Source organism: Anopheles gambiae, chromosome 2 (genome assembly GCF_943734735.2).
Source record: "Anopheles gambiae chromosome 2, idAnoGambNW_F1_1, whole genome shotgun sequence".
Lineage (NCBI taxonomy): Eukaryota > Metazoa > Arthropoda > Insecta > Diptera > Culicidae > Anopheles > Anopheles gambiae.
Window position 1 is genome coordinate 101,371,063 of NC_064601.1, and position 11,293 is coordinate 101,382,355.

The following is an 11,293-nucleotide window of genomic DNA, read 5'->3' on the forward strand; positions in this document are numbered from 1 at the left end:
GGCAGAAGATCAGTACAAATCAGCCCAAACGCGGCGGACATTAACTTTAACGAGACATGTCAGCTTTAACGTTTAACCAGCAGGAAGTCTTCAAGACTGCAACGCGATGAGCATTTGATTTGGGAGACACAAAGCGGCAACTTCCTCAAGCGGAATCGTGGCGTTGTGTATGAATATGTATAACGTCTTGTTTGTTGTTCCCAAAAATCACTAATTTTGATCCATGCCAACATCGCGCTTCCGACAGACAATAAACGTCCTGTGGGTTTGGCAAAAGATTTGTAAAATTAATACTTTTTTTAATGACCATCTAAGGTCCATCAAACACGGAAGCACCTCCTACCGGAACGTGGGAATGGGAAAAAAGGTTTCTTTTGGAGCTTTCCCGGTGTAATAAACTCACCACTTTATAGAGAGGTCCATAAAATCCCTTTTGTGGTTTGTGCTGAAGATGTCCAAAAGAAGAAGAAAAAATCTGTGCTAAACAGATGACACCCTGCGAAAGCCACCATTAAACATGGGAGGGAGTATCCACAATCCAGCTTGTTCTAAGTGAAATAAAACAAAAAAAACGCACCTCATGATTAATGTTCCGTATCCGTTCTGGGCGTTTGATTTTTCCTTGCGATGATCAAGCAGATCCGGCACGATCGGCCAAATTGAATCCATCACCAGCCGGCCAAGGTCAGTCCTCTAGACCTAGGAACGCTTGAGAGGGTAATCTATCCGCACCATTTACATGGCCAGCGACCGTAGATTATCTCACGGATCTACGAAGATGAGCCGATTTTCTCACCCACTGGGTGGGTGTATTTGCTAACGTTAAAAGCTGACCGACCGCAACTTGAGGGGCGCGGTGATAATGACGCTACTGGCTGATGGCACTGTGAAAAGGGAGAGTGAGTGGGACCTGGAGTCTTATCGGTGTTTTTTTAATCTGATCTTTACCACACCATCTGGCCCGGCTGTTGGCTGCCAGCGTGAAAGGTGCCAGCGTGATTTCGGTAAAGGTTGGCCATGCCTTTTCCAATTAGTAGCGCGCCGCACGCTTTTTAGTGGTGTATTTTCCTACTGGATCATCAGGATAATGGCACTCTCCAAGCTGACCTTTCCGTTGAGTTGGTTTATTTAACATGAAAAAACCTAGACTCTGGTTCTGGTCAGTCTACAGCACAAAGTTCGTTCGCAATTATGGGCAATAAATCACGCGGTAAGTGAACGAAAAACACGGGCGTGCAAGACAACAAACGCCTTTTTGGCTCTGGGGAATTGTAAATAGTGGATCGTGCCGCTTGACTTAAATAAAATTGAACGATTTTTATTCAATTAAAGTAAAGCATTACCTGAGGCGCTTACCCGTGGGGGGAGGAGGGCTTGATAATCCATTCGTCCAAATTCTTAGCTGATTCACCTCAAGTGCGAACAGGGGGAGGGCTTGACGCTCGTATCAAACTCGTACCCAACAGACAAAACGATGGTAAGAAAGACACACTTCATCTACAGAGACACGAAACGAAACGAAAAAAAGAACAACAATGGGTAATAAAATCGAAATATTAGAAGTCTTGTCAGAGACGGACCGTTTGGCCACACGATGAATCCCTCCCGGAGAACCAAACGGTTGCGGCGAGCGAGGGTAGCCCCCGGGTCAGCCTGCAAAACCATCTCCCTTCCAGCCGTCTGTATGGTGGTATGGTGCGGGTGGATGGTTCAGAAGATTTCACGCCCGACTGCAACGCACAGCAGTAGTAGCAGTTGGCCCCTTCACCAAGGCCCTCCCCAGCAGTCCAAGACGAGAGAGAGCGAGAGACACCAAAAACAAAGCCAGAAAAAGACGGAGCGAACTGATTCGCACATATTTCGTACACACGCTGCACCGAAAAACGGGGAACCGCGCGCCATGACGTTCGGTTGGGAGGATGGTGGCCACCATCGGGTTTATGATTAAAACCGACTGTGGTGCATGCTGGTCAGGTCAGTACAGCTGGACAACCGGACCGAGCCCGGTCGATCTTGGTATCTTCGTAAGACGTGTGTGAAGTTGGCAAGCATCGACCACAACACGGTTGTCAAGGATTTGAAGGGAGAAAATTGTGACTGTGTGATCGTGTTTGAAGTGGAAAATTGACTACATACAGTACGAAAATGGTAAATCATTTGTGTTTTTCTTGTTAAAAAATAGAGTGAAGTAACATCGTGCGTACTGCAGTGGACTGTGAACTAAAACTGAACTAAAACTGTTTTGTGAGGCGATTGAAATTGAAAGTGGTCAAAGGAGAATTCATGGACATTGAGATCATTAAAGAAAAGCGGTGTGGATTTGTTGCTAGATAAGAGATACAACGGCGAAGATCTAGAAAGCTCCTACCCAGTACTGATCCAGGGATGGCAAACTCTTGCCAGCGTGTGGATTGATTATCATTGTTCAGAAGTGTTGGATTCGGTTGAAAAAGTGATTCTTCTGGTAGTTCCATAGATGCTTAGACCAGATTCTTCTAAAATTGTTGTATAATATTATTCAGTTGCCTGAAGCAATACAATGCAGTGGGATTAGTTGAATTCAGATCTAGCTCTAGTCTTGTCTAGTTGTCGATAGTGAAATTAATTTTCTGTAGAAACAGTGTCCTAGAAGTTTCTGGGAAGCATTCCATAGAAAACCGTCAGGGTAATATTTATCTTTTCATTGAATGATATCAGTTTTATGTCGTGTTTTACAACACTTGACCTTTATAGGTTGACAATTGAAGGAAAATACTAACATTCTTAACATCCAATATGAACAAAATATGGTAAAATTGGGTTGGTCCCCTAGTAGTACAGCCGTTAACTCGTGCGACTTATGCGGGTTGACGGGTTCTAGCCTCGTATTGACCGTCCCCTCGTAGCAAGGACTGACTATCCGGCTGTATGTCCGCGTAGGATGTTACGCCAAATAGAAAAAGCAGAAAAAGCACTGCTTATTCTTAAGGGCATTTTTTTTCGATTCGTTCTAATTCAATTTATTGTGACGCATTGTTCTTGACAAGCTTAACAAATGCAATTACTTTGTTTGCGTACATTGATGTTTTTTTGTGAAAAAAATAGTGTAGCATATCGTGTAAAAATAGGATTGCATAGAGAGGAGCTAAGAGCTAAAAGAAGCACAAGGATAAGTAAACGGTGATGTATAACTTTCAAAAAGTTCCTAAAAGTATCCCTTTTTGACCAAAAATTTCAGGTAAAGGAGCACGTAATCCATCCCATATTAGCGTATCCCATCAACGTGAACTCATTAGCTAATGCTATGAGCATTACTTTTGTTTCGATTTGCATAATGCAATTAATAAATCTGATATCTGAAGTTCAATGATACGTACAGGGCTAATTTTACAAGTTCACTTGAACCTAACTGTCAACGCACCTGTCATTAGCTATTCTTACAGTTGATTCATCGTCAACGTCGAGCCTTTTTTATTGCACTGATCGAGTTGAATTGATAATAGAAAAGATTATTTTGGAGAACATTCTTTTGATTCGACCCGAGTTGAAACTAAAATAGAAGACAAACAAAAGAGACAATTTGTGCTGTATATTAGATCTTTCACAGATCTGTAAGATGTAGCAACTTAAACTCGCCTATAAACAAAGCAACAGTTCAAAGAACTGTTTCCCAATCCGGCCCATATTCCATTTCCTGCCCAGTGTAGCAATAGTGCAACCCTCACTAATTGTTTGACAACCCTGCCAGACGGTGCAACACTGCGTGCCGAAAGATTGACGGATTGACGCACTAACCCTCTACAGAGAATCTGACGACACCCGTAATGGTCGTTGAATGGGGGAGGGAGCGTGATGAATGATGCTGATGGTCAGCGTTGGCTAACCTTACCGGACGAAAGATTAATGACTGAAGAGTGCGTGTGAGTGTGTGTGTATGCGAAGAAATGTGGCAAGTGTCTTATGAAAAAACAAAAAAAAAAACTCAACGCACCAGCCCTTCTTCCGCGATTGTAGTGCCGGAGCGTTCTTAACGCATCACGTTCCGGTACGCGTTTGTTTGTTTCTGTGCCCGAGAAGCTGCAAAACAATAAAGCTTCATCAAGCAGCTCGGGGATGGCGCGGGAGGTTTTGAAAGCTTGCCAACAACTAGTTACTACTACTACTACTACTAAAAATCGGCATGTAAAAAAGAATAAAACGATTCGATAGCGCTGTCTTCCCTTGAGCGATAGAATGTTACAGAAATTTTGAATTGCAAATGATCCCATCTCTCTCTCCTAAATGCGAACTGGTTTTCGGCTCTAAGGTTATCGCGTTCTAAGGGTATGTATCGATGATAAGCGGGTTCGTCGCTTGCTGTTTAGGGATTGCTTTTTTCCCTTTATTAGAAAGATGTTCTTCGCCGCATTTGCATAAAACGATTATACTACTCTCGCTGATAGAATTTTATTATCATTCCGTCGAACAACAAAAAAACTGGATTGAGATACGCGTTTCATCACAAGCAAGCAGAGTGGAAGAAGCTTCAAATGCCAAAGTGTGTTAAAACATTAACATATCCTTTCTCCTTCCAGGCAGCAGCACTGCTCGTCCTGATCGCCATCGCCACAGCCGTATCGGCCGCAGGACAACAACAGGCTAATGCTTTCAACGGTTACAACTACCCTAAACCAACCACGCCCGCCCCATTCACCGGCTACAACTATCCGAAACCATCGAAACCCTTCAACGAAGGCTACACCTACAACACGCCCAAGTGTCCACTGGTCCTCCCGAGCACCACCACCGTCACCGACTACAGTACGCTCGTGTCCACTTCCTACCAGACGCAAACGCAAACCCTTCCCCCCATCACGAGCACCCGGCTGGAGACGTCCTACGTGACGCTGCCTCCCGTCGTCCAAACGCTCACCGAAACCGCCACCCAATTCATTACCTACACCTCGACCGACTTCATCGTGTCGACGACGACGGAAATTCAACCCACTACCGTCACCTCCCTGCTTACCACAACGTACTGCCAACCGAACACTTACCTTCCGCCACCGACGCCCCCGCCCAACACGTACCTGCCGGTTGAGCCACCGTCCAAGGAGTATCTGCCCCAGCGTCCTCCACCAGCCACGGGCGGTGCCGCGGGCTTTGCCACCGTCGTGCGCCAGTCCGAGTCCTCCACCGGCGGCAACGATCAGGGATCGTCGTTCATTTCCACCTTCGTCCAGCAGCAGTCCGGACCGATCAAGCGAGCGACTGATTTTGGTGTTGGTGAGCAGGGTGGGCGCATCCGAAGCTCCACTTCCGGCGAGCAGCAGCGCGTCGAAACGAACGAAGTGCTTCCGGGCGATGAGGTGCCGCAGCCAACCATCAACATCATCTACGTCGATCGGCACGGCGTGTCGGAGGGTACGCCGCCGCCCAGCCTGATGAACTGGTTGCTGTGCAAGTTTAACCTGTCCAGCGGTTCCTGCACCAACAACTGAAGTAACAGGGGAATTGATGCAATGAGAAGGTGTCTGAGTGATGTTGTGATATCTGAAAAGCAAGAAAGGGGGAGAGAAGAACTATTAGTGGCCGTGTCTGAACAAAGTTACCCGTAAATATGCGCTATACGCTATTTATATCAATCTGTGGATTGTTTCTATTTCTCTTACTCCACGCGGAAAAGGCAAGCGGTACTCACGCGAGGCTTAAAATAAGCTCACACACAACCACACCTTTTGTTTGTTTCACATAAATGCAGATTAGCCGTGAAAGAAATTGGACCTCTTCTTCGCTAGGGGATTTTGGCAACACCTACAGTTCTTGTTGGAGAGGGTTCTTTTTTTTGCTGTGTTCTCTCCTCAGAGTAAGAAAGCTGCGTGGTTGGTATAATCTTCAATAACGTATGGTATGGTAGGTAGAACGCGCTTCGTCAAAACACGCACACTTTCTGGGCAAAAAGTGACGAATCGCCATAGAAAAAAAATCGTTCCTGCCATCTTACAGTGTGAGCAGAGGTAGTTGTGAGAGTGCAAATGTAAGAAAGATTGTTTATTTATTGATTTGTTCGAATTATTAGTGCAATTCCCCGAAAATTGCAGACAAACGACCGAGAAGAAATGGGGAAATAATTGTAAAATTTATGACATAAGTTCAACTTCTTCTGGAGTTGGATTTGTATCCTTTGAGAAGTACTGTTGAACGACAAAACTACATCTTTTAGTGTGCTTTTAAATAATTAATAAATTAGTTTTATACTCACACCACCTCCATTGATCTGCTCTAACAGCATTGCACTTTAGTGTTGCATTCGGTGGCTACCATTTGGTAGACCCCTCTCTCATCCTGCGACTCATCCCGGAACTGGAATCCTGTTATAAAGCAGAATTTCATCCAAAAATAAATAAAAAAGCAAAAACATCCCCCAAAAACCACACCGATCTGATACCACATTTAATGATCCCTTTAGTTCGAACTCCAATACTGCCCTCCTTGCCTCCGAAGGCAATTAGGAGTGGATTTAGCTTTATCGTCGCATTCTTTTTTTTTTGTTTATATGGAGTGAGCCCGCTTAAATGCCATCTGGCCAAGAAACTGGTTACAAATGCGCCCCAAAAACGCAAAATAAAAACACCCCCAAACTTCTGTAAACCAGCAAAAAAAAAAACCTTGCGTGCGAAGACATCCACACCCTGCCCGAGAGTGGAGAGCGAGAAACGTCAATGACCGTCCCGGGCCAGAATCAGAACCCACTCTCTCCTACTCCACTCGCTTCATCATCCTCGCCACGGATAACATCGCTTGCACACCAACGCCCAACGGAAGAATTTGAATTTGATTTCGGTTTCCCGGTTTTGGGCAGCCTCCCCGCAGACACACACACCCAGCCAGCTGGTCGCGTTCCTTAATTTTAACATAAAAAAACAGGAAAAAACAGTGGAAAAATGGGGAAAAAAGTGCCAAAAATAAAGCTCACAAAGCGTCACCTTCTGCTTCCCCCCGTTCCTTCTCCATGGGGTCCATATCTTGATGCTCCACTGATACGACCTGCTGGCGGGCTGATTGGCCGGCCGCCAAATTTGGATGTTTGATGATAAATATATGGCACAGGGAGAACGAGAAACACACACACACAGTTCTCGCTTACAGCGTCTGGAGAGCAAAAGGGGAATCCCATAAACCGGATCCTGGAACAGGGGTTTCGCAGGAGGACTAAAAAGAAAAAAAGAGGAAAAAAGAACAGATTGTAAATTTTGATTAACCAGAAGAAACACGGCTATCCCTGGTGTGCTTTTCCCCGCGCCAAACGGTCTCCGCCCCCCTCGTTGGTTGGCGTTTTAGTAAATGCGATTTGGATATGGGTGGACGGCAGCTTAGGAAAGTTAGAATAACGCTCAACAGCTCACCTAGAACGACAGAATTAGTATGCGGTAATGCGACACCGAACCCACACGCGTGCAATCACTCGATCTTGGGGACAGATTCTTCCACTACAATGTATTATAGCACTCTATAGTGTGTTTGGATGTGCTTTGGGTAATAAAATCGTGGCCTGCTTTGGTGCGTTTCTCCCCGCTGCCGCGGCCACCACTGTCAGATTCACTTTCGAGATCAGGTTTTCATCGCTTCTGCGTTTCGCGAATGCACTTTGACGACAGAGGTGTCAATATGGGGAGGTGTGTGTGTAGAAGGTTTTTGATTGACAGAAGAAGATCGGCTCATACCACCGGCGTGTGTGTTCCACCGCCCAGTGGGTGTCGTCTAATCCAAAAGGTAAGCCTCGCACCAAGACAAAACGATGCTCATTAGGACGCTAATGCTAATAATCCATAACGGCCAAGGTTGCGACTGTCAGGGCTCCTCGCGCTCGCTCTCTCTCTCTCTCTCTCTCTCTCTCTCTGTTTCTAGGGCGGTTTTCGGTTTCCCGCCCTGCGCCGAGAACAGCATCCAGCACCGATGCGGATCCGATTGCGCTCCGCGGTGCGCGCATCATCCCGCCAGCGCGCTCGGGTGCGGTTCGGTTTTATGTAACACACACGCCCGAACGGACGGACGCGCGAATCGGAGCGCAACCGCAAAAGGAAAGGATGCTCTCGCGGGTCGGACAGGTTCTGCGTTGCGGGCGCGCGTATAAAGCCGAACGTTCTGACGCGAACCGGTGACAGTACGGTGCGAGAAGTGACAACAGAACGATGAAATAGTTCCAGCTCAGTAGGCGACACAGGAATTGGAGATAAAAACCTGCAAGAGAAAAAAATACGGTATTGTGTTGGTTGTGATTGTCTGTGTGATTGAAGTGAAAGATCGGAAGGATCTTTGCAGCAATTAAAGTGTGATAGCTAGAGTGTTGAGCAAAGCATGAAGCAATTGTTAGCGTTCGGTGTGTGCCTGCTGGCCAGTTTGCTGCTGCCAGCGGCAGCTAACCCCCGGTTTGACGGCTACACCTACACTACGCCCGCCGCCGATGGGTACCACTACACGACCCCCGCCTGCGGGCTGCCGGAACCGTGCAATCCCGTAACGACCACCGTCACCAGACCGACCACCATTACCCGGTCCGATGTGCGCACCGTCACCGACTACCGGACGCAGATCGTACCGACGACGACCACCGTCACGAGCCGCACGACTGCCTACTCCACCAAGGTGGTGACGGACGTGGTAACGCAAACGCCACCACCGGTCACAACCACCCAAACGCAAACCCGCACCAGCACCATCACCTCCCGCTCGACGGCCACGGCTTTCCTCACCGAAACGGAGCGCGAAACGGAAACGCGCACCAACACGGTCACGCAAACGAAGTCGTACACCTCGACCAAGATCGTGCCGACGACGGTGGAGCGCACGGTGACCACGACGCAGCCACCGGTCGTCCTCACCGACACCAAGACGGAAAGGATAACGTCCACGCGCACCAACACGGTCACGCGCACCAGCACCATCACCTCGACCATCGTCGAGCCGACGCCCGTGTACGAGTACCTGACCGAAACGGAAACGAAAACCGTCACCAAGACGACGGCCACTCCCGTGCTGACGACGATCACCCGCACGCAAACCGTGCCCGTCGTGACGACCGTCACGCAGCCTTGTACACCGGACCGCGCATACCTGCCCGTCCAGGCGACCTGCCCGCCGACCAAGGAGTATCTGCCACCGGTACAGGCCGGACCACCGGTCGACTATCTGCCACCGCCGAAGAAGGACGTGTCCTATCTGGTGTCGCGCAAGAATCTCTACCAGCTGTTCTAGTGTACCAGTGTGTTCGTGTATGCGTGTGTGTTCGACAAATCGTTCTCTGCCCAATAAAAAAAACAATTTCAAATTGGAAAATAATTGTGTATCGTAATGAACTTACTTTTCTGCAACTGCGCTAGGAAGTGTGTAGTGCGGCTCTTGATGACACCACCAGACATGGCCGACTTGATTGGATGACAGTTCTCCAGGGGTGTCAAACGGGTCGGTCTTCAGTGGGTAACTTGATCTAGTCATCTAGTGAGAAGAAAACCCACAACTCTTCACCGCATTAACCTTTAACGTACCAACACGCACACACATGCGGGCAAGGACACCATGAGGGTGAAATATGAACTTCGGCCAAGGTCGTTGCGTTCGGTGGCGGCGTTGCGGAGACACCGTCGAATGTGGTTATGCAGAACGATAAGGACACATCGTTTAGGGGACAACTTCTTGGTGCAGTTTGATGGGACTGGATTCGGGTGTGTGGGCATTCATACTAATCTCAGCGATAGCGGCGCGAAGTGTACAGTTGAGAGCTATTCATACACTTTTTGCCCGTCGCAGACATTAGCATAAATGGGTTTTCTTTTGTTTTCTGTTTTTTGTTGTTTTACAATTTTCATTGAACCACCAAACTGGACATTCCAGCATTGTGGACATTCCAGTTGAGTCACAAGACCAAGAAACGGTAGCAAGGTGATAATCGGATCGAAAGCAACTGAAAAGAAACAAAGGCACGATGCGGATCAGTTGAACAAACATCTTGTTATGCAAAATCTTAGGTCTCGGGCAGAACTGTCTGCCACAAACCTACGCCGAAGTTTTATTGCTCCGTCAGGTTTATCAGCCGAAAATTCCAATTAGACTTCATCTCGTAGCCTTACAACGTGCTTTTTTTTGTTGCTGCTAGTGACCGACCTATGATCAAGTCTATGATTCTAGCATTCGGCTTTTTGGTTCAATAATTGATACACCAATAAAATCGCAGCAATCGAGTTAACTAATAAGCGGCGCCAAGCGTTTGAAAGCGTTTAAAATAGACCGCGCACACCTGTACGATCAAGTAGTAGAATGTTGATCTGATTTAAATTTGAATTTAAATAGCCAGTAGGATGCGTACATTGTGAATGGAGTAGCCTGATGATCCTGCGATGGGCAGCAAAGCGACGATAGAAGACGGCAATGAGTTGTTTTTGCAACATTTACAGCATACATAAAGCTTTATAATCCACAATTTATGGTGTTTCAATGCGTGTTATTAAATGTGGACTCTTTTCAACAAGGTGGTAAGTAGCACAAGATTTACCAAAAGGTCGAGGATGCTGCATTTGTTTGGTAAAAATTATGAAAATAAATTTGGTTCTTAGTGAGATTCATCGAATATCGGATGAAGCAATTGCCGAAGAATTCTTATTTACTACGTTGCAATAGTGTTTTGTACGCCAAACAATAATTTGCCTGAAATAATAGCAATAAATAAAGATTAAATTGTGTTTCTGCAATATTTACCCTTTTGTAACGCTGATAAACTCGTTACTTTTTCCCTTCTTGCTTTATCGTTTGAAATTAACCCAAAAAACGCCTAAATGTAGGCAAGCAAAGTGGCCCTCTTTTATCGCGGTTCCATCGAAAAGCACTATGGGAATGCTATGAACAGCGATGCAATCCATTAAAGTAAGGTTTTTACATAGTTTCGATGTTGTATGTTTTTTGTTGTTTCCCGTAATGTTATGGGTTTGCCACACGATTATTTTAACGTTTCCCGAGTATTTTTGATTCGTTTTACAGGGTTTCCTGAGTATTTTTGATTCGATTTACAGGGGTTTCCAAGTCAGTTTAGAATGTAAACGTTGTTTTTCACCGAGTGCAAGATGTTAATCCACATCAATCTGATATTTCATTTCCATCATCATAATTTTTGGTTTCTTCAGCATGATTTTCAACACCTCTCTTGTTGGATTGCGTTTGACAGTTCTTTGTGATGTGTTGAAAATCATGTGTAAAAACTGAAATTTCATTGTGAAGCAAATGCATCATTTGACAGCTGGTGAAGAACATCTTAGAGACAGTGAATAATTATGTGCACATTGAA

At 46.2% G+C, this 11,293-nt stretch overlaps 2 protein-coding genes across 2 annotated transcripts; both read left to right on the forward strand.

Moving 5' to 3' along the window:
- The first annotated feature begins 1,980 nt into the window (after positions 1–1,980).
- LOC1277075 (uncharacterized) lies at positions 1,981–5,603 on the forward strand. The gene is made up of 2 exons (XM_061646392.1): positions 1,981–2,148; positions 4,554–5,603. The coding sequence occupies exons 1-2, from the start codon at positions 2,146–2,148 to the stop codon at positions 5,457–5,459; spliced, it is 909 nt and encodes a 302-aa protein (XP_061502376.1). The 5' UTR covers positions 1,981–2,145; the 3' UTR covers positions 5,460–5,603.
- Positions 5,604–8,086: 2,483 nt separating this feature from the next.
- LOC5667331 (mucin-2) lies at positions 8,087–9,297 on the forward strand. Its single transcript, XM_001688828.2, has one exon. It carries the CDS (start codon positions 8,317–8,319, stop codon positions 9,211–9,213), a length of 897 nt encoding a protein of 298 aa, XP_001688880.2. The 5' UTR covers positions 8,087–8,316; the 3' UTR covers positions 9,214–9,297.
- The last annotated feature ends 1,996 nt before the right edge of the window (positions 9,298–11,293 follow it).